This window comes from Fistularia commersonii, chromosome 27 (genome assembly GCF_037954325.1).
Source record: "Fistularia commersonii isolate RoL2024-O1a breed Wild chromosome 27, RoL_Fcom_v1.0, whole genome shotgun sequence".
NCBI lineage: Eukaryota > Metazoa > Chordata > Actinopteri > Syngnathiformes > Fistulariidae > Fistularia > Fistularia commersonii.
The window spans coordinates 1,519,652-1,546,574 of record NC_141310.1 but is presented as its reverse complement, the minus strand read 5'-3'; the positions used below and the strand labels follow the sequence as shown (position 1 = coordinate 1,546,574).

General features: G+C 45.4%; 1 protein-coding gene across 9 annotated transcripts in view; it reads right to left on the bottom strand.

Annotated features, from left to right (window-relative positions):
* sox6 (SRY-box transcription factor 6) overlaps positions 1 to 26,923 on the bottom strand; it is a 128,212-nt gene that overhangs the window by 48,831 nt on the left and 52,458 nt on the right. For 7 of the 9 annotated variants that reach the window (XM_086174481.1, XM_086174474.1, XM_086174473.1 and 4 more), the window contains 3 exons: positions 14,252 to 14,341; positions 4,338 to 4,510; positions 2,338 to 2,409 (listed from right to left, as the gene is read on the bottom strand). In XM_086174481.1, coding sequence (XP_086030607.1) covers positions 2,338 to 2,409; positions 4,338 to 4,510; positions 14,252 to 14,341 — 335 coding nt within the window. The remainder of the gene's footprint in view (positions 1 to 2,337; positions 2,410 to 4,337; positions 4,511 to 14,251; positions 14,342 to 26,923) is intronic. The other 2 variants (XM_086174477.1, XM_086174479.1) reach the window with 1 other exon arrangement.

The following is a 26,923-nucleotide window of genomic DNA, read 5'->3' as shown; positions in this document are numbered from 1 at the left end:
TTCCCTGATACATATGTCATTGTCTCGTGTGTGTGTGTGTGTGTGTTATAACATCTTAAATGCCGTTTCGAATTTGCGACTAAATCAACCGCGTTGCTAATCTCACCCCGGGATTGAGCGAGCGCCAAGACGATTTTAACAACGAGGATGGACTCGGCGAATACAAACAAGCCGGAGAAAAACACACAAAGCCGCGAGCTTAAACTTTTGATAAGCCCCCGAATGTTGCAATCAAAACATCTGCTATCTTAAAACAAGTGACATTGTAATCCTGAAGGACAAAGGCTAAATCTCTCTCCCTCTGTTGTAAAAATGGTGAGAAAAGATTAAAAAAAAAAGGAGAGAGATCGCTATTCAAAGGGGTGAACTTCATTATACCGCGCAGCGCCTCGTTCCCAACCTCCCGACTACGATTGCCTGATGGATTCCCATCAATCCGCAAGCGGCGAGAAAGAGAAGAAAAGGCCTCGGAAGCACACAAGCCGGCCCTCAACAGTCTCAGGTTGCCGTCCCCGCGGTTTTATTGTTTTGACAGTTTACAATGCCCACTGATGCAATCAGTTATATCATCAATATGGCCTCAGCAAGGCACATTATTTGGGTTTCACCCTGAGGCCTAAAAACAGAAGGACTTTGATGGCCAGCGGGGGTCTCCAATAAAGTTTAGCACTGTCAAAGCAAACAGCGGAGTAATTCAATCCCCCCCATCCTCCCTCCACCCCAGCACCGCTCACTGCCTGTGACATACAGAGTGGAAAGCTTGTTCGCAGAACTAATGAAGCCAAAAGCTGCTACGTATTAAAATGGCAAGGACGTGTTCAAGAGGCGGCGGTAATGAAAACGGGATGTCGGAAGTCTCCGCCGCCGAACGGCTCTTGCTTAGCGGGAAACATCTTACATATAACGTGAAAGGGCGCCCCCCCCCCCCTTTTTGTGATACCATGGCATCCTGTCTTTAAACGCGGAGGGCGTCTCTATTTCTTTCCATTTTTTAAATTAGAGATAATTCGGTTGAGGGGGAAGGACCCGTAGGAGAAGGTCCCGGCTAGAGAAGAGTCGCTTCTATCTCTGCTGAAGTGGTTAAAATTAATATTTGGAAGTACATTCCCGTGCATGCTTGACCCTGCTCCTCCATCCCCTCTCAAAACTATGCCTCAAGAGGAAGTTCCAGGTATCATCTCTAACTTAGCGATGAAGGCACAAGCCTATGAGACTGAGACGTATTAGTCCTGTGCCCTCCTGCTCACCAAGTACAAGTAAATGGTCCTTCATTATCCTATGAGGTACTTTACTCAGGAGTGTTTTCTGCTTTTTTGCTTCTCCTCGGTGATGTGAAATGTAGAGCCATTTTTTCATTTCAACGGATTGTCCAACGCTGTTGTGAAGAACACGTCGATGATGATGGCTTGAGACAGTTCGATGCCCTTTGCGGCAAAAAGAGGTCATTCCCTCAAAACTGCAGGCCCTGCGAGACCTCGGTATTTCTTTGCCATTCCGGAATCGACTCAATCCAAGCGATCAGGCGCACTTGTTAGGCCCCACCCGCTCACCCACCGGCTGTTCCTGGCTCTACCAATTTCTACCAATCAACATTGACAGCATGGAGCCGGGGGGGAGATCAATACAGCTACAAAGCATCTTGACAGTGCGTTTGAACAGCTCTTTTCTTTTCTCCGTGTGAACCCACGCCATGTTGCTTTAGAGGCATTTACCGGGTTATTTTACGTGCCCCACCTCCCGGCAGTTCTCCATCAACAGGACTCATTAGCTGTTGTTACCCCCCCACTAGCCCTCATCCCCACCCCCTTCTTTTCTTTTTTGTTAATTAAGATGTGCTAATTATTCTCTTCCATATTTTAAAGCCCTTCCCATTACCAGCAGGCAATTAGCATCCTATGAAAACGATGAAGGTTAGCAGGATACAAAGTAAAATTTGGATAAAGCGCTGATAAATAAATCGAAAAAAAAATTTAAAAGGAGATTAGTCGAAAGAACTCGGGAGTTATTTTTGCATAACTGTCTCATATTATTATTACTTGCTGTTTAACCAGACTGTAGGTTCATGGTGACAGTGATTGTGTGCCGCTTTCACCCAAGTGGGAGGAATTTAATAGCAAAAGGTGCAAGTTGCTACGCATCTGAGCTTGACTACACAATAGGCATTGCACTATGATTTTTTATTTTCAAAGGGAAAAGATGCACTTCGTATTTCACTCGAGGTGGCTGTCTGCAGCGGTCCCGCATGAGCTCGAATATGGAAAGCGTCGCCTCTGCTGACATGCCCCACCATGCGCTCGTCCGAGGTGGACATTGTGTCGGAGGGCTTGACTTACTGACCTGTATCTGCTGTTGGAGGAGGTTGATTTTGTGCTGCTGCTGCAGAAGTTGCTGCTGCTGTCTTGCAATCTGCTTGAAGACAGAAGAGATCGGAAAATTAAATACAATCCCCCGACCTGATTTTCTAAGAGAACATGGTTTCCATGCACCTCTTGCTTCTTCAAGAAACCGTGACACGTAAAACACTTTGCGTGTTGGAATGCTTTCAGATGGTACATTTTCAGTAAAAATATTCATTCGTCAATTTATTAGCAATACCACTTATCCTGCAGTCGGGGTCACAGTGGCGCCGGAGCCTATTGGCCGAGAGGCGGGGTTCACCCTGGACCGATCGCCAGTTAATCACAGGGCCACGTATGGATTCACGCATTCACTCCCTCATGTGGACAATTGACGGTCTCCAATGAACCTCCTGCATGTATTTGGACTGTGGGAGGAGACCGGGCAACCCGTAGAAAACCCGCGCAGGCTTGGGGAGAACATCGAAAATCCACACCGGGGAGACAGAAGTGCTAACCACTGCACCACCATGCTGTCTTTTAAGTATGTAATATCGGGAAAACTTTTTTTTCATTCAGTCATTATCTATACGCCTTATCCTGATTGGGTTCACGGGGCCACACATCCAGACATGCAGCCGTTCGCTCTCTCATGCACACTGTCTGTTTTTGGACTATTGGGAGGAACCAGGAGAACCCGGAGGAAACCCATGTACCGGGGAACTTGTTGCAGCGAAGAGGAAGTGCCGACCGCTGCATCGCCCAGGAGTTTTAAAATGTCCCTTTCTTTGAAAAAGAACCATGAACCATGCCGTCAAATCAGTAGCAAAATGGGTTGAATCATTGAAAGGACAGACGGGCGCGCTGATGACGGACGTCAGCGTGGAGACCGGCTTGCCGGTGACAGAGGTCTCCGACGCCCCGGAGTGAAAATCAGCCACGTTGCGATCCTTCTTATCCCGGCAGTCCCCTCTTTTTTTTTTCCTACAAGCCCACTTCATTGAGCTTGACAGCCTAGTTTTAAGTGTCATTTCATTTTCTTTTTTAAATATAATTACAAAGTGTTCACTGTAAGATATCGGCCGTCTGCAAATGTGTCAAGATTAATTTGTGCGAGCTTCCTCACGAGTGTCAACAGTTAATTACTGTGTTGTATCTTGATGGCTCGATGACATTCTAGCGCTCAGCAGGCTCTCCCACACTGCCTCTCTTCTCTGTCAGCCCCCTCTACTGTCGCTTCCCTGTTTTATTAATATTTGCCTATTCTCAATGAGATCAAATGATAAAGCGTCGTACGTTACCGTTCATTTCGGCGCCAATATCCACAAAGCCCGTGGAGTCTGGTATAGTTTGGAGATGAAAATAGCGGATTAAAAGAGAAATCAATACAGTTAATGTATTATTAGTGTACTTTTACAAAATGCATCACCCCGCGTTAAATGGTCTGTCTCTTCATTTATCCAAGAAATGTCTGAGAGTATGTTGGGAAAACTCTGAGTGAACTCCCCGCTGATAATTGACTCGTAGCCATTAGAGCGGCCACTGATAATAAAAGTGTTGCCCGTGTGGATAGTTTGCGTCCTTATTTCCTCTCAGACGTTAACACGGTTATTGGCCTGGACTAATTTGCTGATTTTTACAATATGGCTCATTGGCCTGATTTGTGCCGCGAGCGTGACGCCACACTTGTCCTAATGGCGGGGCAATTCATAAACGTGAGGACTCTCCATGTTTTAATATGAGATTTGATTTTCCTTTTTTTTTTTTTTTTTGTTAGCGCAAAACCATAGGGCGTGAAGGCGGGTGCGAAGCCACGGCAGCAAAAAAAATTATAAAAATCCCCTGATTTCGGCGTTACCGCGAAATCTCACTTTGACATGACACGTCATTGGAGTATCTCGTTTGATATGCAAATCAGGGGGGTTCAAGACAAGGTGGGGGGGGACCTGTAAATGGTACAAATTGCACGGAAGAGAAAAGTGAGGAACAGCGAGCGGCTACCTGCTCCTGCTGCTGGCGAGCCAACTCCATTTGCTGCCTTTGCTTCTCCATCTGCGAGGCGGCGAGCTTCTTCTGTTCGTCATGGGCGGCCAAAAGCTGCTCCCGCAGGCTGATCAACTGCGTGATCATTGTGGAGAGCTGATGCTCCTTCTCCGCCAGGCTCTCCGGAGTACCTTGCGAGGAGGGCGAGAGTGAGAGAGCGAGGGTGAGGTATGGAGGCTGGACATCCTCAAGGTTGAAAAGCATATAATATCTGAATTGAGTGTATTTATGCATATACAGACTGTACACGGCAATCTACTGTTATTGTATCGGACACAATATACAATACAAAGCAAGCAATTTCAGCGGTGGTGTTTCGGGAACGACTGTGACGGAAAGGAACGCCTTCTTGTACGTGATCATCATCCGGGAGCTTCTATCGGAAAGCAGGTAACCGATGTTTTGTCGTTCAAAGAACTTCGGCGGTGGCCGCTCCAGAGCAAAGTGTCCACTTTTTTTAGTTGATTTCTATATAAATGTACTCGTACAAACGAATGAGAAGCAATGAGAAAATCCTCTCAGCGCAGTCATGTGTCCACACGCCATGACAGAGAGAGTGGCTCGGTTGCTCAGCTCCCCTCGTCCGCCCAATCAATGCTAAGTGATCCTACCATTGACTTATATCGCCGACATAATTGCCGGCGAGAGGCGAGACGGTAACTCACGTCTCCCGAAGCGGCCCGGGTTGATCCGGAGAGAACGCGTGAGGAAGAAATGGCGGGAGAGGAGAGGAGAGGAGGTAAGAGGCAGGAGAAGAGAGGGGACGGCCGATACGAGCTTCGTAACACTGAGAACAGTAGAACAAAAATCTTGGCCCGGGGCCAGCGGGAGCTGAATTCGTTCCTGGGTGTCTTCCTCTCGTCTCTGGCCACATCTGTCTTGAGTTTCTCCGAGAGCTCCCCGGGGCCCACTCCACTCAAACTATTTTAATTTGACTAAACACCTGATTTATTTTATCTCTCCAATGAGAAGAGCCGTTTGTCTTAATAGGCCCTGTCAACCTCCAGAACCCATTCAATGAAATTTACTGGCAGGCTTGTCTGAACTTCATTTTGCCTCAGTCTTCCCCGAGCCTGCCTGCTGCAATGGAAGAGAGCTGCAATTCTCCATTTATCCTCCCGACGAAAAAAGGCACCTAAAAGAAGCTATTCATTGGGCTCGTGTAGAGTTTCCAAGGCCTGAATTGACTTTTTATTCACCCGACAAGGCTTGTTGTGAAAGGCGTATCTGTAAAATTGATACAATCGCCAGCAATTTTGTTAACCTTTGGCAGCGTCCGCCGCTTTTTCGCGGGCCGCGGGTGGGCGGGCGGGCGCGTCGTTCAGCATCGAGATCGATGACTGCCATCGATACGGAAGAGGAACGGAAATGGTGAGAATAAGGGCCGTCGGGATTGGACGGATAACCGTAACCGGGGTTCGAGACAGTCGGGTTCAATAATCTCAACTCGTTTGCTCGATTAATATGATGAGCATTTATCGGCGCCGGAGGGAAAATCACACGCAAACCAAGAATGACCAGGAGTGCAGAGTGTCGTTTTTGTTTCTCCGAGATAATATGATGCTAATGGCCCACAAAGTGTCTGCTGGGTGCTCTCCACATTTTGTGTCCTACCCAGACGCTAAGAGAATACTAACAGAGGGCCCATTGTTTAGATTTTCTGTGGAATTGTGGGAAGCGAAGACCGCCCGCTTTTTCTGCTTTTATGGGACTTCCCTTCTTTGCTAAGTTTCACATTCAATTCACTCACGTGTCCCCCGCTCGAAACTGGACTTTTTTCCACCGCGACGACTTCGCATGTTAGACTCCGCGCAGTTTAGCGGACAATCAGACGCATGTGTTTTTATTTTATTTCTTTTTGTGTTGGACGGTTTGTGAAAAAATTCTTCCCGAACCTTAAATTATGGATCAGCTTTAAAATGCAGATAAAAGTTTTATTGGGCGGTGTAGAAGAGGAAATTCGTGGTTCGTGTCTGACCAGCCCGCTGACAAAAGAGGCCGCTTCTTGCATATTGCATGTCTTTTAACAGCACCGGGGGCTGGGGTCCGCCTGTTAACATGTCTGCTCGCATTGAGCTTCCGACGGTAGACGGACAGCTCGGAGATGTCTCGGCACGACCCGAATCCCGGCAGCCGCCCTCGACCTAACACGCTGTGACATCACCCCCCCCCCCCCGCTCGACAACCGGAGCGCAGCCAGACAATAGCAGCCGGACAACGGGGGAGGGTCGGACACATCCCGGCACCTGGGTGGTCAAGGTGCCTCTCCTTCTCACATCGGCGCGTTACCTTTGCGGAGGTGGAGTCAATTTTGTTGAGTTTCAGCCCACTTGGCGCACACCTTTTTTCAGATCCCTGCCTCTTTTAAATGTCACAAAGTAGGGCAGAAAACATCAACGGGTGACTAAATAAATGATAAGAGGAAAACACGCGGAGCCACGGTTGCTTGGGGAGGGATGGGGGTATTTGAGCCTTGGGGTCTTTGGATAAAAGGCACTTTGTAGGGGTGCGATTTGTTCTGTCCAATACCCACATCTCCCTCTCTCTTGGCTCCCTCCTCTCTGCTCTAATCAAGCAGTCTCTAATTTGGGTTCCAAGTCCAGTACCAGGAAAAAAGAAGGAGGCTTGTTACTTTGAAGAGTCCCGAGTGAATAACACAGATAAAAGATTCAGGCACAAAAAAGAAGAAAAGGGAGAGGGTGAAAAGGGGGAAAATCACAAGGCTCCCTATTCTCTTCCTTCCTTTGGTTAGGACAGCTGAGGTATTATGACCAGATCTGAATTGCCAGAGGACTGGAATTACTTTGTCTCTTCATCAGTCGGCTTCTGCGGATGCAACAATTTGCTGCGAGCCTGTCTTTAGTAAATTAAGACTTGTCTAAATGCTGCGATTGTACCGAGCTGTGTCCAAACACAGGCTGCGCATACTTAGCATGCCTTGCCTGCTGAAGCTCTCTCTCTGCTACCTCCTGAAGTGTGCGTGTGTGTGTGTGTGTGTGTGGATGCGGACGTGTGTGTGTGTGTGTGTGTGTGTGTGTGTGTGTGTGGCATGCCGCCGCTGCTGTTTCTGCCGCTGCCGATCAATAAATGGTACTAACCTCTGAGTAAGTGCACAGGCATGTGAACTCCGCCACCGTTTGACCCTTTGTCTATTTCTCCCAGGAAAACACAAAGATCCAATTCAAAAAGCACTAATAGCATCTATTGGTCTTCGAATAAAGGGGATTTCACGAACCTTAGACCTTCAGAGCCACCACAGTGCGCGACAAACTCGCGGAACTTCACACAATCGCCAGACCAGCGAGAATAGCACGAGTTAGTTTCGCGGTCCCCTTTCGTCCGATTAAGAAGTGCACCACGTGCTGCCTTCATGGCGAGAAGAGCCAATGCATGTTTGACGCCTCTCGTGTCCTCCGCGACGAGACGACGTGGGTGATGGCGGTTCAACCTGGCCCTGTCGCCTCTGGCACGAAATAAAAAAACTAGTTAATCTTGTCTCGCAAAGCGTGTCAGTCTGCCGGCAGCGGAGGATCTGACCTTTCGGAGCATCCTGCGCGACACCAACGGTGTCGTCTAAGATACTGCTAAGATACTGACCGGCGGCTTCTGGACAAATAAATGATTGGATAAACAAATGAATACATTAATAAACAAGGGCGGCAGTGGTTAGCGCTTCTGCTTTGCGGTAAGAAGGTTCCTGAACTAAGAAGGTTCCACACAGAAAGAGGAGCCTTTCTGCGTGGACTCTGCATGTTCTCCCCTATGTCCGAAAACATGCCCGATGGTCATAAGGGCCATTAGATTGCCCAGATATGTGAATGAGGGAGTGAAAGGTTGTGTCTCTACATGACGAGTGAATGAAAGGGTGCTTGTACGTCTCTATATGTGGCTCTGTGATTGGCTGGCGACCAGTCGAGGGTGAAACCTAGCTTCTCGTCCAAAGACATTCCCCCTGCGACCCCGGGGATGAAAATTGCAGATTAATGAATGAATGAATGAATGAAAAAATAAATAAACGGTCTCGGGTCGCTTTGAAAGCAATCTAAACACACAGTATGCGCTTTTGAAACTTTAGAAACCCATTCCATTTAGCCATAAGCTAGTAAACGTATCTCTATCTGTTTAAGTATCTATGGCCCACGTCTTCAGTACGCGTGCGATTTTGAGATGCGAAATGTATTTAAACGCCTCAGGAGATTACTTGTTCAACGAGCGTGATTGGCATGTAGAGTGGTTATTAATGCGAACGCGCTGCAAGCGTGGCGTCGGCGCTGAACACTGATGGGGATGATATTTTGATGATGGAGGGCAGTTTTGCTCTTCAGTATAATTAGGCAAATTCGAAAAAAAAAAAAAAAAGCTCCAACACTTCACTGTCCGTCCACCACGCCGCACGAGGTACTTTATCGGTCGAGATTTAAAAATACTGAAACTGACACGGAGAGGAAAAAAAAAAAAACAACAACAAAACAAAACTAAACGGAAACTTCAGTGCTATTATGTGAAATATTCAATGCATAATTCCTTGACTGTATCAAGCTTTCTTCGATCCATCTACTCATCTCTCACGGCCTTTATGGTTATGAATCTGACCCCGCCGTGCCCCCCTCGGAGTATAAAACACACAAACAGCTTTCAAGGTCTCACACACACAAGAGTGCCGCAGCTTCCGTGACAGCAATCAAGAGAGGCGCCGACTGTCTGCGGAAACCTTGGAGGTGAATTAGGACTTTAGGTGTTATCTCGTTCTTTTCACCGAGCGCGCATTCACCGGTCTCGACTACGCGACGTATAATTAAAGCAGGGATGCACTCGTCACCGCGGCCGTGACGACGAGATCTCGGAAAAGACTTTCGGTTCGTTGTTTTCGTGTCACGTTGTTAAGTTGAGGAACTTTATTCCTGTGAAATATTTATGACCTTCCGTTTCGCTCTCGACAAGAACACGGTCATTTTACCAAAACCAGACGTTATAGATGATCGTATCTGGTTTTATCAGTAGATCAGATCACATCTCCTTATCTTTTGCGCAACTCCCTTTAGGGGTCACCACAGCCAATCATCTGCCTCCATCTAACCCTCTCTGCTCTGCATCCTCTTCTCACACACCAGCTCACTTCCTGTCCTCTGTCACTCCATCCATAAATCTTCTCTCTGGTCTTCCTCCAGGCCTCCTACCTGGCGGCTCCGATCTGAGCGTCCTTCTACCCAGATCCTTACAATCCCTCTTCTGTACACGTCCAAACCCTCTCAGTTTGACTTTATCTCCAGAACACCAAAGAGACTACATGGACGTTGCTACAAAGCTTTAAAAGAAATTCTGCATTCCCTAATCTTGTTTATTATGTATTATAGTACTATGGTCCACGCAAGATGGCATAAAAATAGCACAATGGACATTCACACAATGTTAAAAAAAAACATGTTCAAATGGGTGTCACATGAGAAAATAGCTATAAAATGCAAACAAGAGCTATGCTGTCAGGACAAAAATATAAAGAATAGAATGTGACTGAATCCATTTGCAATGTAGAAATGATGGAACCCATGATATTTTAAAAAAGTGAAATTAAAGGTCATTTGGTGAGAGTTAAAGCTGATGAATATTTCAGGGGGGGATTCTCTCTTTGAGATTAAAAAAAGTGTCTTGGCCTCCTCTGTAAATTTTTACCACATTCCCAGTATATAACATTCGAATTAATGCATTTATTTACTGGAATGCGACTAATAAAATCAAGGACCAGGTAAGCCATGACAACATGTAATTATGGCTATTTTTTTAATACCTGAAATTCTAACTTTTTCTGACACACACACACACACACACACACACACACACACACACACACACACACACTCCTTCTCTGTCCCTCTTTCAATTTTTTTTTCCTCTCCCTCACACATAACACACACTTGAGGACGCAAACACACGCTCCCTTTCTTTCTTACCATTGCCACAAGCTAAATTCCACAATTCATTAGAGGAGAAAAACACACAGTCTAACACTCTCGTACATTCATCCGGCAAATACGGCCGGGGGAATAATGATTTTTCTGTGGCTCATATTTCACCTGAGTGCACAGAGTAAACAGTTGACTGAAGAGTTGTGAGAAAAAAGAGAAGAAAAAAAAAAGCCAACTTCTGCATTTTTGACTCCAGCAACTGGACACAGTGGACAGAGGGCGTTTTGTACATTTGCATGAATGTGCGATGTGAAGTGGCGATTTATTTATTTATTTTCCTGTAAGTTAACTGTCATTTTACAAGATTTGTGGCAGTGTTGACCTGCGCGCGGCTATTCTGAGAAACCCTCGCCGCATCTGGAACAAGAAGCGGGCTGTACAAAATATAAGGAATGTCAGGAAGGCGTAAACACAGCGTAACACGTTGTAGTAAATGAATCATGTATCATTTAATACACATTTTCTATTATATATTATATATACGCATTCGCGCGTGTGCGTGCGAATGCACATATTACAGCCAACATTAAGAATAACACCAAATCTAAAAGTAAACACTTGTGTTTGGACCCAAATCCAATCCGAACAATGCGGGCCCTGTGTTCACACAGTGGGCTCCTTTCTTTTTGTGGCAGAGTTAAACCGGCGCAGGTAAGACCGACATCAAATCAGTCTCAGTTGTCAGCCCGCCCTGCCCCGGTGTCCCCCCGCCCCCACCCTAAACAGCTTCCACTTATCTGCCTGCCACAGAACTGTCTGTGTGCACCCAACTACTGTCATGTGGACACCATTCTCAAATTGACTGTGACAGCGCGGGAGCTCTGATTTTCTTTTTTTCTTTTTTTTTTTTTTTTTTTTTTTTTTTTTTGCTTGTGATTTTAAGCTGCCGTTTCAATGCCAGCGCAGAATGTTTAAACTGAGAAACAGCTTGTGTTCCTCCGATGCGAGTTGCATTATTCTTTTATTTATATATATATGTTTATTTGTTTATTTATTTTGCCTTTTTTTTTTTTTTTTTTTACTCGCCCCCCCCAGAGAACCTGGCACACAGCGGGGAAACTTAAACAGCTCCCTTAAATAAGAGGCTCAAAGACTCTTCACAGAGCAAGCATGCAGCCCAGAGCGACCTTATCTAACATTGAACACTGCATTCTCTATTTATATACATGTGACACAATGTGTGTGTCCATTTTTGAAGTACTCTCTCTCTCTCTCTCTCTCTCTCTCTCACACACACACACACACCACCACAACCCCCACCCCCCTGGCTCTCCGACTGTCTCTCTCCCTCTCACGCTCCTCCTTCAACCCTGCCTCCTATTATCTGCTACTTTCCGTGGTTTGGAGCCCTTCCAGCCTGCCTCCCTTTCTCGCCCTGCGGTTTTGTTCGGGAGATTTCATCTCCCCTCTTCGTCATTCGTGCAGACTGACAGCTAAGCTCAGGTATGAAAACAAACAGTTAGCTCTGGAATTGATTGGCGAAAATAAATCCCCCCCCCACCGCTAATGCCCCTGCTCGCAATCTCCTCTCGGCCTGCCCGTGTCAATGCTAAGACCCCCGCGTACAAGAAAAGGCAGATGGGAGATTTGAAATCATTAACTTCCGATCGCACCTTTTCTACGTCTGTCTTTCGTCGACCGTATCCCGATGGATTATTGTGTTAATTTCAAGCGGGACTGAACGCCGTCGTAACCAAAGAAACGCCGCATTACGTGGCCCGATGCAGTCACGGCATTAAGCTGTAATGACATACGTCTTGTGCCGGGCAGATCTTATAGGTTTATGATAACACCATTCAGGGAGAACGCTTTTCATAATCATTTAAAAACACACACACACACACACACACGGGTCAGACACTGTCACGCCCATTGTTTCGCGTTTTCACCCGTTTCCACGGGGGAGGCGAAACGATTTCCCGGACCCAGCCGAGCAGCGGGCGCTCGCCGCGGCATTTGTCTTTCAAGGTTTGACGGAACAATGTCTAAAGGTAGCCAGGAAGGTGCTCCTTACAATTGGGGGAACGAGGGGAGCGATCAGCATAGAATATACAAGGCCACTCTGTCAGTGGGTACTGTAGTCTTTATCTATATAGCAGCCTTTATTCTCAATCTCCCTCCATTCACTGCGAGCCCACGGACATATTTGTCTTTGGTGAGGATTTTAATCCAGCAATTAATGGAACCTGTGATTCATCATCGCACTTTAGATCTCAATCGCGAGGTGTTTTCTGCCCGCCACCTTTGTTTGCGTTTTAATTAGGTGGACCTTGTGTACCTCCAACCCTGGGCTTCCTTTTTTTAATTGCCGGTATTTACATCAGGCAGACATCAAACACGGAGAGGGAGGGAGAGAGAGAAAGGGTAGGAGGGAGAAAGAGAGAATAAGGATATAAGGAAGAGAGAGAGAGATTTGTAAGGGGAAGCACAAAGCAGCCCTTTGAAATGTCTACAGTCATTTGAAATGGCATGCTAATTAAAAATCTAAGGCTGCCCGTGTGATAGGAAAAGCATTTATATTGGTAACTGTGTGTATGGACCGTCTCCATAACTCATCAACAGAGGCCATAATGTTTATTATCAGACGTCCTACCTGTTTACAGACGGCCGGGTAACCTTCCCCGCTCTCATTCATCAAACGGCAGAAATGCCCTGTCTGTAATTTAACTGACCAGGTTTCAAAAGGCTAAATCATGTAAAGCATTTTACTTTGTGCACTTTGATCTACTGTGACACGCGCTACACTAGAGCAGGTACAATGAATCTAGCTTACTAAGCAATGATTTATCCCTCAGTTCATTAAGGTTATTGCCAATGAATATACTTATTAAAACATTCATAGCCCCCGTTCCCCCCCGTACCCTGAAAGTGCAGAAAGTGTAATTCAATAATTAAAACCCGACACTTTCTTTTTCTTTTTTTCTCTTTTTTAAATTTATGAATCTGACTCATGTTAAAAAGTCACAATTAATCAAAAAGATCAGACTCCCCTCCCGCGCGGCAAAACGCGCCGCGGCCGCGGCTCCTCGTGAACTCGGACGCAGAAAGAAGGAGAAGAGGCGAGTTCAAATGTGATATCGAGATGCTTTTGTAAAAAGGGAGAGCGGGAGAAAGTTGTACGCGGAGAGGAATGACGAAGAGAGAGAGATGGAGATCTGGTGACAGCCCGGTGTTATCAAGCAGCTGGTATTGTGCTTTCCCGTGCTGCATAAACACTCCTGTTCTCAGTAACAGTCGGTGCTAAGAACTGAGAGGCGGCCCCGGCAGCCCGGGTCCACCTTCACTCCATCATAAACAGCATTTTTTTTCGGGGGTGGAGGATGGAGGGTGGAGGTGCTGATTTGTTTCTCCGATGTTCTGCGCTCGATACTCGATCGGGCGTTCACCGTCGGGAGTCGAGGCATTTCACTTGCGCGGGGCCTCGCCGAGGAGACGCCCGCGCATCTCCACACCATCTCCGCTCCTTTTTTAAAAAATTTTTCACGCCCCCCCCCCCCCCCCCCCCCTCCTCTCAGCTCTGCGTACATCGAGTGCGGCACAGGTGGGCCCCGACAATCACGAGAGTGGCAGCGGCGAGGCGAAGCGAGGGCAAGGCGAGGGAGGGGGCAATAAACCGCCGGCGAGCCCGGAGACCTTCGGAGGGGTCTAAATGGGATTCTGGAATTCTGAAGACAGCTCTTTGGACAGAGTTGGGCATTCCAACAAAAGATAAGGGTGGGGGGGTTGAATGAAGAGGGCAGCCAAAGGCCTTTGTTTCATTTCAGAGTACAAGACTGTTTCTGAGATTATGCAGGGCATAAATTATGTATGTCCGATAGGAATGAGGGACTTGTTAACGGTGCTTCATGTGGTATTTGTGTGGTAAATCCGCTTCCCTTCGTGCCACTGTCGATTCCAGACCCCCCTTACCTTTTACTTCTGCCAGGAGTTCACCAGTGTTCAGCCTCTCCATCTTCTCCTTCCAGTCTTTCGAAAGAAGCTTCTCCATGCACGAGGATTCTGCGTGAGAAAAAAAACACAGATAGAAATATGAGCGGCCCTCTCGAGAGAATCCTAACATTTAAATCCCGATATTTGATCCGGCAGACATTGTTAACCTTATCATTTCTCAAAAGATTGTTTTCTCCCTGCGATAGAAAGCGGTTGGATCACTCCGGAGAGATTTTATTTGATGGCGTTTCGATGGCGAGCATTAAAAGAGTCAGTCTGTCGATTGAGGGACGAGCGGAGGTGTAGGTCGAGGGAGGAGACGGGCATTGTGGGGACGGTGTAAGGTCAGAGGCACGCATTAAACGGGAAGCCGGGTAGGTTCAAGTGTTCACATAGCTGCCAATGATGAAAACAATTAACATTTGTCCGGCGGACAATGAATCAGGGCAGGAATGGCTACAATCTACAGCGCTGTCTGGGGGACGGGAGCCGATGAAGAACACGGCGGGCCGTCCGACCCGACGGGAACAGGGTCGACCTGTTCCCGTCGGACGCGGGCGGCGGAATTAGACGTCGACTTTGTAGCGTTGTCGTCCGACCAACGGCGCTCAGTTGTGTTAGGAGACATTAATAGCCTCGCTGATTTGTATGGGAGTTGTCCTTGGGTTTTAATATCTCGGCTGCGTAATTTGTACAGACACCCCCGATCCAAACAGAATAGAAAACCAAAGCAGACACCCTAATTATTTCCTCACGTCCCCGTAATGAAGAGTACGGCCACACGCGCTCAGCGGTCGATCATCGACGGAACGTGAGTCTGACCACAACGATCCAGAAAAGGACCAGTGTTTCTTAATTACCGAGGCTTTATCGCCATCCTTTCCACGCGTTTGTGAATAATCTCCACATTAGCGCGGGAGTAACAACGCGAGCAGGGGAGAATACCGGCGCGTGTATTATTCCGGAGTTTTTACACTTTCGCTTTTATTATCTCTGACATCAAACACACAGAATATATATCTACAAGAATGACTTCCTTTTATCCCCCCCTTTGGAATCTCTTGCCCTCCGCTTCCACAAACTAAACAGTGTCACTCGCTCTGACAAACACGCCGACATCAGAGGAACTAGGAGTAACAGGGACTCAGTAGTTCTCGCGGCCTTGTTTACGGAAGGCTTTCAGCGAGATCAAGCAGAGAGACCATTTTGTTTGATTGTCCACTTCCTCCGATGTGATGGGGGTCGACGGGACATCTTCAGCTCGGGGTCATTATAACATTACTTCTGCTTTATTGACTTTCCAATTCCCGACTCACAGTTTGTTCCCTTGACCCCAAGAGAGGGAGAAAAGACAAGGCGCGTTGTGTGTGTGTGTGTGTGTGTGTGTGTGTGTGTGTGTGTTAACTTCCTGTGTGGCACGGGGATCTCAGAACAGAGGTTAGGGTCGCTGGGAGTATCCATCCCTTTTGCCTCTCACCCCAAGGTGAGTCGGAGTCGTCGCCCCCCAGCCCCTGAACCGTTATCCCAAGACAGGCGGATCAACATCAATACGTGACATTTTCTACCCCGGAGCAACGAAAAAGGCAGTAAAGGGGAATTAAACAAACACGGCAAACATATGTTAATATGCACGCATATGTTCCCCCCCCCCTCACACACACACACACACACACACGGAAGCGGACGCACACACATCCATCACAGATGTTGCTCCAGCACTTGATCATTAAGGAATGCACCAACTGTTGGAGATAATGTGGTGCCAGCTTCCATTCTACTCCAGTCCTCCCCCTCCCTTCCAGCTCCCTCCCAGGAGAGCTGCCACTCCCTCACTTCTCCATCCCCTCCGCCGGGCCAGACGCAACCTGCCAAGTCCTCCTACAGGAGAGGCTACAGCTGGAATTCTCCGCTGTCCTCCCTGCTTTCCACCTGGAAGAGGTGAATAATGACGCGGATTAGTCTATAAAATAACTTTAAGCACTTTTTTTTTTTGGGTCTTCAAAAGGCCGCAGACAAAGCAGAGCCAACCGAAAAACGGATTCGCATGAAAGCCGTGGAACTTTTTTTTTTTTTTTTTTACTCGGGGCGTGTTTGAGATGAAATGAGCCTGGCTTTTTTCAAAACGGGGCCATCGGCAGCCCGTGTTTTTATAGGAATTTAAATTAAAGGAGGAATGCTATTTTTTTTTTTCTTCGATTTCAAAAATGCCTCTCCTGAAGTCTGCGCGTAGGACAGATTCGAAAATCCGCATGTCGATTTTAATGTTGAGACCCGGTATCATCCGTCGGCCGCAAACAAACGAAAGGGAAAAAAAAAAGTTTGCTTCTTGTCCTCTTTAAGTAGGACATCACATGCTGGGGAATTAGCTCAAACAAGAGGCGAGTACAGTGGGTTTATTTTTATTTTCTTATGGGCGCTCTTAAATCTCTCGCACCCCCACCCCTTCCAATTCTTTTCCTCCCCCTCTCGAGATAAAATGCTATGCGGCTGGGGAGCAGGCCATTCAGCTGGGATGAGAATGGAATGAAAACAATAGCCCTTATCAGGCGCTTATTTACATTTTCCCAGCGTCACTGCACTAGACAACTTGGCTTTTCACCAAGCCCAGATCGCCCCACTGGACCCAGACCAACTTCCTCCAGCCCCGGCGATTCCAACGGTCTCTATGGACCCTTGCTGGCAGAGACACCCTCCACTCTGCAGCGAGCAAAGATAGCAACGTACAAGACAAAACTACTGGAGTGTGGGTCCAAGATGTGTTCCCATTGAGAGGGGAAATGGTCTTTGGACCCCTAAGCCTGTCTGGGTCCCATTGTCTCCTCTCAGGGGCTGAGGCTCTGCAGCTGGAAAAGCGCCCTGAATCATCTCCAATGAGTTTTTTTTTTTTTTTCTCCTTGGTTTCAAGTGGTACTCTGGAAGCGAAGAGTCGCCATTGATTTATGATTTATGATTAATACCGAGCTGGAGGGAAGAAATGTTAAAATTTTTTTTTTTCAGAAATACTGAAGCACCGATCGTCATACCGTTTGACAAACAACACTTCCTGGTTAATAAGGGACAAATCACAGCTTTTTTTAGCCAGCGGTGTTCAGTCCTCCTAAAATCCAGTGCTACAGTGGAGTTGGTGCTGGTGGTGTGAAGGAAGGGGCAAGTCTTTTGTTAATTTATGATTTTACTGCCCCTCTACACACAGTAGTTCATTCTAACGATCATTGCAAACTGTAGAAAAGCTCAAATCATTGAGCGGAACACCAAATTGATAAATAAACTGAACAAATCAAATCTTGCCACGGCGGAATTGGATTGAGCGGTAATAAAGCAGATCTTAAAAATTCATGACAAACTAATTTTCAAATGGCTTTCACGAATGCCATGGAGATGTGGGAGTCTGGTGTATATTAAAGTTACTAATATACTGCTGGGGCAAACAGGCAATCTTCCCATATCAATGTTTTCATTCTCTAAAAAGGTTTAATCTTCTAAATTTGTTGATGCAACAAAACGCGCCATCGTGTTTCAAAGACGCCGACTGCTTCAGAGCACAAAATGGTTTGTAACAACACGCAGCAGCGGGTGTTTTATTACCCCTTCGTTGTCGGCGGCGAAATCATTTCAACTGTATCGCCGCCAAATTGTCGGCTTTTCTGCGCGCACGAGACAATACTTGGGTTTGACTGTCTGGGATTGAAAAGCGCTATGGAGATCATTTACTTACTTGTTGTCTCAGGTACAAAACGTGCCCGGTAAATGGACGGGCTCACGGTGTGGAGTGGCACTTGCGAAACCTACCAAACATTCATTCAGTCGTTCATTATCTATGCAACGTATCCTGCGCCCAGGGAGCCTATCTGAGCTTTCATAGGGCGAGAGGTGGGTTCACCCAGGACCGGTCACCAGTCGATCGCAGAGCCACATGTAGAGACACGCAACAACTCATCCTCTCATTCACACCTCATATAGAGGCATAGGACTTGTCATACATTTCCAACTGCGTCCTTTTGGACTGGAGGAATATGGAGGAAACCCATACGGGATTGAGGAGAACATAGAGACTCCACAAAGAAGCATCCAACCAGGACCCTTTGTGTTGTCAGGCATAAGCACTTACCGCTCTTCCACTCGCGCCTAACATATTACTAAGTGACTGGATTACCACAAACTGCACTGATTTATGGGATATGCAAAAACTAAAACTGCCGTGGCGCCAAAGGCTCTGTTCAGCGAGACCTTTGAGGACAAAAAGCAGCAATATGACTTTTTTATCAGGTTATTGTTTTGCTGATTTTATCTCCGGTCTATTATTCCTCGGTTTCAATGGCTCCCCTTCAGTCCAGTCCAGGAGTTTTGTTCCCAACTATGTATTTTTTAAACATATGAATATTATATGACCACCGTCGTTCAAAGTTTCATTGTGAAATCCTTCCCTCAGAATTTTTTTACGAAATCATAGACCGAATGTTTTTTATGATGTCGAAATATGTGACCAATATGTGATAAATCAAATTGTTCCTGTCTCTGTTACAGCATTAGCAGAACTATCCATTCATTTGATCTTGAGAATCAGTTCAGCATCCAGATACGGTTTGAGCTGTACTGAGAGAGCAGTAAAAACATTTTAATGAAAATTATTTCAAGTCTTAAAACAAAAAAACTGAGGCCAGTGGTAGTTTATGGAAATGTTTATCAGGGGTTAAGACAACATTGAACTTTTGGCAATGTTCTCGACAAACCCCACTTTCCTCAGACCAAGAAATGTCTATTTGAGGTGTTTGGAATAAAGAGCACTTTGTTAAACCGTTTTTGAGTTCGTTCATTCATTCATTCATTCACTCATTCATTCATTCATTCATTCATTCTTCATCATCTAAACCGCTTCTGCTGCAATTAGGGTTGCAGCGGTGGCTGGAGCCTAGCCCAGCCGTCATTGGGTGAAAGACAGGGTTCACCCCGGACCAGTTGCCGCTCAGTCACATGCCACTGCAATTTAGGGCTTATTGTGGGTTCACTGGAGGCCCTAAATTGCCCAGACATATATATACCGTTCAAAAAACATAAAGGGAACACTTAAACAACACAATGTCACTCCAGGTCAATCACACTTCTGTGAAATCAAACTGTCCACTTTGGAAGGAACACTGATTCATTTTGACATCAACGTTGGATCAGCCTGTAGCGTTTTTTTACACTTTCATTTTGAGTCCAAATCCAGACCCCCTTGGGTTTATACATTTGATTTCCATTGATCATTTTTGTGTGATTTTGTTGTCAGCACATTATGTAAAGAACAAAGTATTTAATAAGAATATTTCCTTCATTCAGATCTAGGATGTGTTATTTTACTTTTCGCTTTATTTTTAGAGTAGAGTATACATCTATATATATAAATGTAAACAGAATTCCCGCCAGTGGTGCATTAGTCCGAGTGTGAATTGGTGAATGCAATCCAGCATAAAGCGCTTTGAACCCTAAGATGTGAAAGCGCTATATAAATTGAAACCATTTCCAAATTACATTTGAAATGTATCTCAATCCATTTTATATGTATATATATTACTCCATATATAGTAACCAACTGAATATAAGAGTTGTATAGCTGTTCCACGTGTAAAAAAAATAGTGATGAGACGCACAGACATAATTCAAGGATATAGTTTGGTCTCAGAGATTAAAACCCCCCAGAATTTCAGACAGACAATGACAGGCTGAGAGTTAATTTCCCCGTTCCACACTCAACTACATTGGAAACAAATCAAAAGCTAAGTTTTATGGGGGAAAAAAAATGGAGCAAAAAAGAAATCGACTGTGACACACTCCACGGAATCCTTTTGAATATCTTAATCACAGACACACTAAAAACAAGACCCCGTCATCACACCAAATAAAACATAATAATTACAAGAGGCAGTTCAGGGAAGTGAAACGCGGAGAGAAAACATGTTTTTGTCATTCAGCCGGTAGTCCCCGAGACAACAGCTGTTAGACGCGGCAAATTCTCCTGGAGTCTCCATAATCATGGCGTTATTGAAGTGAGGACAAAAAGGGCACTAATTGCAAGGGAGCAATCGGAACGCAATAGGTTACACACCCGGGTGATGCTGCACAATGCAAAATGCTGAAGAGGGAGATGGGCATAAAAAAAAAGAAAGAAAAAAAAAACACACACTCCCAGCACAAAGTGTGTTGTTGCTCATTTACAGGCAATTACCTTTCCTCTTTTTTTTCCCAACAGTTTCAATAACCTCCACCGTTTGCCTAAGACTTTATGGCGTAGTTAAATAATTTAAGCTTCTTAATATGTAATTACCAGTGCTGGCATTGCATAAATGAAAAGGTCCAGCTCCTTGAGACATCTCAGTCTATTGTGGTGCACCTGCACTTCATGGCTGGCTTCCTTTAACTGATACCCGATCATTATTCCACTTGGTGAACACCTCTGTTAGTCACCGCGCCACTGTTCTCTTCAGCAGTGTCGCTATAAATAAAATCGCCGATAGCCTCGATTACATTTGCTTCATCTTGTTTTATAGTCTCTTTCCCCTTCCTTCAGGAAGTCTTTAGTCCCCCGTCTTTTGTTTGAACAACTCCGTGGCCTCGCCTTTGGGCCAAACCGGATCATAATGGAAGCGTGACATTTGAACGCAACGCTCCCATAACCCAGGTGAGCCGTTCGGCTGTGGCTCTATTTACCAAAAAGACAATGATGTCGACTGGGTAGCTTATGAAAGCGGCATAACGCTTGCTGGACCAGAACAGGTTGTCTGAAACCATAAGATGTCGTCATCTTATGGTTTCTCCTTACTTTATCGAAAATTCTAATATTGTACGTCAACTCTGTGTAAAATGACATCTTATAATCTCTATTTTTTATTTGGCAAAATACATGTATGGAAAATATCGCACAAATTAACATTTCAATCACACACACACACACACACACCCACGAGAACTTCTAGAACGGAAAACACTTCTTTTATTTTCCCTTCCCGTAGTTGATTTTCTCAATCTAGGTAGATTTTAGAAAAGGGCGGTATTTTTGATTTTCATTTTGATTCATTTCTGACACGGAGAGAGCTATTACTGTGGCGAATATTGTCAAAATTTGCCCTTGGCACAAGTCGGCATGATTGCTTGATGGACTTCCACGCACACGGCGAAATCGGTGCGGCTTGCAGAAGGCTTAAAAATCCCCGCACTTTCTTTATTTCCCGATGGCAGTGAAACACGGCGGCCTGTGTGACCGCGGCTTCCTCCCCGAGCCTCGCCTTTAATTGTGCACTGACCAGTGTGTTAATCCCATAGTGTTGACCCAGCCATCTTGAGTAGCCTCATACACACACACACACAGCACAATGACCTCTCTAAATAGGACACGTGTCTATCAAGCATATATGAATTAACCATCCCCGAGAGACTTCACCTTCTGAGCTGAGCAGCATGTGACTTCTCCCAATCCATTTTACTGCGGCACTCTGTAGCAATCAGGCTTGAATTATTAAAGTGAGCAGTGAGCAATGATCAATTCATTGCGGCCCCTGCTCGCGGACCGCCCGGCCGTACTTCAGCAGGAATGACATTGAGAACACTTGAGTGTGCTTCCAGACAATGCACATAAATGTGAAATATGTCAGACCCGATATGTCAATAATCATAACTGTACAGGCAGAGGCCATGTCCACGCTAAGCCCGCAGAAATGCAGTTAGATTACTAAAGGATGACGAGAGGCCGGTGTATTTTGTGCTTTACAGTGCAAGGCGTTGCTAAATTCCTTACTTCCCCTTGTGGGAAAAGGTCTTTTAGCCTTACGTGAGACACGTCGTGCGAATATTTTCTTTCCGTGTCCGAGAGAAATATCATAACGTGTGCCTCCTTGACCCTGAAATTTGAAAAATATACCTTTGGAGAAAAAGGGAATAAAAGAAAGAAATACAAAAGGTGCGCTAAAGATGAAATGTCTGTAGAACAACATGAAGGAGAGAAAAGTATGAAACTCAAGGAACACGGAAGTCAGAGGACAAGATAAAAAAAATCCAATCAAAACTTTGTAAGGAGGCGATGAGGAGCCAAGATAAACCAGTACTCAGAGCCCCCAAAACTGCAATCTCCCCTTAAGCCGCAGAGTGGCAGCTGGCAGAACAGCTGGTGAATAGGATTAATGTCAGAAGAATGAAATAAAACTCAACATATGTCCGAGCCTGAGGTGTTGGGACTGTGCATGATTGTGCCCCCGATGGATGCCATGTGTGCAGCTGGAAGGAGCTCGCTGTGCTGCGCCGCTGTCAACCCCGCAAGGTCACTTTTAAGAACCGGGACTATTAAATGCTTGGATAGCAAAATGAACTTTTCATTCCCCTTCATTTTAAAAATCCTTTTTTTTTTTTTTTTCTGACAGGAAAGAGAGTTCACCGAGCACAAACGCCTATGTATAAATTCATTAATTTATTATGTTGAACTTGTTCAAAGATAAAATGGGGGGAAGATTCTATAAAATTGCAAAGTTAAAATGCAACTCACCAGATCTATTTTATTTATGAATTTATTTATTCACTTAGTTATTTATCTATTCTTTATTTGTTATTCATTTTGTCATTTTTTTTATTTTTAAATGCTCTAAATAAGCATAATCATAACAAAAAAGACAATGCATTGAAGTGAAACATCAGTTAATTGGCTTCTCATTTTTTGTTTTCCTTTTTCTCTCCAGATAACAGCGAAACACAAAGATGATAGGAAGTGTGTTTGTGTGCGTGTGTGTGTGTATGTGTGTGTGTGTGTTAATGTGTGTTTGTGTGTGTGCGTGCCAGTGCGTGTGCGTTCAGTCCGACAGAAGAACATTTGACTTAAATACACCACAAGATCATTGAGGAGGAAATTTGTGGACTTCATTACAGCTGACAATTTCTATTCCTTTCCGATTTCAACCACCATTACTGTCCACAATCCATAATAAGTTATTGCAAATACAGAAAAACATAATTATTGGCTACCTTGCGGAGATGTTATTTAGGCACCGTGTAATTTAATTGTCAGATGTAAATTTTCTTTCTAATCAACGCTGGAAAAAACATTCATATTCATTTATCTCCGCTAAATTAATAGATGTGTGAGGAACGCGTGCGTCACTGCGATCATAGCTATTCGGCGTGATTTAGCAAATGAATGGTTGTCTGACTTTACAAGGACAAAAAGAAGCTAATAGGATCCACATGAATGCATTATAATTTGCAGTGAAGCCAAGTGTCTGATAAAGATGGCAAAACTTTATTTCATCATAAACGCCAGGCGACTGCGATGCGCTTCGGAGATGGAACCATAAGACGGGGTATTAAAGAAACACAAATTACAAGATTATGTGTGGCACTTACCGTAGAAGCTATACACTCTATAAAAGTATTGGATTTTTATTGAGTGTGTGTGTGTGTGTGTGTGTGTGTGTGTGTGTGTGTGTGTGTGTGTGTGTGTGTGTCAGAGAGAGCACGAGAGAGAGAGAGAGAGAGAGAGAGAGAGAGAGAGAGAGAGAGATTTGAGGACTTCTATGAATAATGTTACGTTTATATTCAAATATGAATTACAGTTGTTAATTGAATCTCCCAGCTGACCTTGTTTACCTGAGCGGCCCCCTTGCAACAGGGCCAGTGTTCTGGGAGGGATTTCTGTCTCATAATAATCCTAAATTTTGGTCAGGAAAACATGTGAAAATAAGAGATTTATCTGCTATTGTTGTATTCTCGTGCCAAATCATCAAGTAACCCCAACAGGTCTAACGGATGTGCATCCCATTTCCTACCAAGTCCAAGCACCTCAGCACACCGTTCTCCAAGTGGGATCAGCGGATAACAGAGGCCGTATATCTCTTTTCCACCGGTCCATTTCCTTTCTGTGGGATACAGAGCCATACGGGCAAACACCTGCCGGGCGAAGATGGAGAAATTTGTTTCTCATGAGTGAGCGAGCTCATTGGTTGGCCTCGCGGCAGGGAGACTGACAACAGGCTTGCGGTTTTGGATTTGCAAAGCAGAGAGCCACCTTCCTCTTACAAGAAGAGAATGGGGGAAAGGGACAATTAGGTGGGTAGTTTTTACTCATATATGTACGATTGTATATATATATATTTTTTTTTTTTTTTTTTTTCCTTTTCCCATCACATAGAGCACATAAAGCTCAAGTATAATTTTCTTTTCATATTTGTTTTTGATATGTACAGTGTTCCTTTAAATAACACCTCTCGTCACTATGTTAACATGTATAGTATGTCCCATCTGCTGCTCTGTCTATTTATCTATCCATCTGTTTTATATATACATATAGATATACCTATATCTATATGTATATATACCCTATTGTCATAATGACACTTATTCAGAAAAAAAGAATGTGATATACTCTATCCTTGGCCAGGAGAGATGTTTAAGATTTATAATACATGTGTAGATACAAGTAGATGGAATTCAAGTTCTTGTCAGTGCCACTCGGGCGTCGCATTGTAATAAGATAAACAAGCATTTTTTTGCTTTTCCACTGACATGATTATTTTCCTCTCCTGTTGCGTGTAATGTCATTCAACGAAGAGAAAGAAAAGCACGGAGCGGGAGGAAATGTCTGTTTCATCAGCGACGATTAAAGAGTCTCTTTGTTTGAGGAGCCACTCATTAGAGATCAGTGCCATTTGAGACATCCGTGATTTCTGTTTCGGGGGGAATATAATGCAAATATGTTAATGGCCCGCCGTGCGTGTCATATTTGCGTGTGTCAAGGTGGATCTTGTAGCTGAATGGCTGACGTACCTCCGACTTAAAGAACAAGCCAGCTCTGAAATCATTAGCGAGTCGCAGAGGTTGCCTGTGCCCGAGGTGTGAGTTACACTCGCACTATTTTGATCCTCGGTCAGATGACACCAACTCTTTTGTCAAGTTATTTGTAGAGAATGCTTGCGAGCGCACACATCTCCCGGCGTTCACACGCACACATGCGTCGGCTCTGTGTGGCACCCTGCCTGCCATTATATATTTAAAAAAAAAAAAAAATCATTTATCTGACCGCCCCAGCCCCTCCCCAACAGCCACACTGCCTATTTAAGGTGCGCACTTTAAAACTGCGGAGCCCGGGTTGTATTTTTAATAAATCCAGATCTGCGCTTCACGGCACGACAAATGACAAATATAGTAGCCATAATGGGATCTTCTTCTTGTGTGTCAGCATTTCCGTGCCCCGACAGTACGCTGCGCCCTACCCCCCGAAAAAACACAATGCCGTTAAAAAAAAAACAAAAAAAAAACTAGCAAATTTAATTTTACGATTCGGCCGCTTACGAGCCTGCGCGACTTTTGAAAAGCAATTACCTCAGTTTCTCTTTACATTCAGTTGACGGGGACGTACCTACGCCCAGTGTAAGAGCGCGCGGGTATGCGGGACAAACAAGCCTCTGTGCAACGCTGGCTGTGATTTTTCTCTAAGAAACACCCGTTTCCTCTTATCAAGGGGGTTCCTGTGTGACCGGCGAGCCGGGATCACAATGGGAGTTTTGTGCCGCGCGGGTGCCGGGGGGGATACGCTCAACAGCTGAAACCCGGGAAGATGGCCCCTGGAATGCTCCGTAGCAGTTGCTACTGTTGACTAATCGGAATATGAGAACTGGGGAAGGTGATCTTGAATGCAAAGAATGGCACATTGAAGAAGCAGCTGCTTGTTTTGTCATATGAATGACCAAGACAGCAGAAAAGGTTCCCATTTTGACAGGGGGCAGGAGGGGGGGCAACAGAATCTATATCTTAGTTTGTGTAAAGTGAAACCCAACGGTGGCTCCCGTCACATGGTTATGTGCCTGCGTTATGTTGGACTCTGTTTTGGATGTGATGTGAAATGCATAATTCAAGGATTGGAGCCGCGGCCACTCCGTTTAGCCCCGGGCTCCGATCTCAGCCTGGCACAGGCACAACTTTGTCACCGGAGGGTGAGACAAGGCGGGGAAGGGGAGGCGACGGGACAAAAAAACATTATGGGGGGAGGGAAGATTCGATTCGTCCGGTGTCGACAAACGGTGTTGATGGTTGAGAAAGAGAGAAAAAAAAAGGTGGGGCACAAAAAGGGAAAATAAAGAATGAAGAGAAGCGATCTCAAAAGTGAGATCGAGGATGAGCGAGGGCCAGGGTATCCTTTTTGTGAAAGTTCACATGTCACGCTGGCAGGCTGCCTGCGGCATACAGCCGAAAAATCTATTTAATGTCTGCTCCACAGGGCGACAAGAGGGTTGATTGGCAGAAAGCAGAGAACCGCTTTTGATCATGTCTCCTAACAAGCGATTCCAGCTCATGTCTCTTCAGCCTGAACAGATCTACATTACCTATTCAAATAAAAGTGACAGACCGGAGCACTGCTCCGCTGGACTGGTGCAGCCATGACACAGGCCAACAGAGAGCACGTATGCTGGAAGATACCAGTCCACACACACGCACTTACATCGACCAATGTGATCAAATACTTGCATACTCGCTGAGAGAAAAGCAAAATAATCATTAACATTTTTTTAAGGGGCTTTGGGAGGATGCCTGACTGCTGCATCCCTGCCTGACGCTGTCTGATGCGGGACACCCTACGAAAAAGCCGAGGAGGTTGAAGAGCGCCCGCAACCGGGGCGACTAGATCTCTAGCCTCCC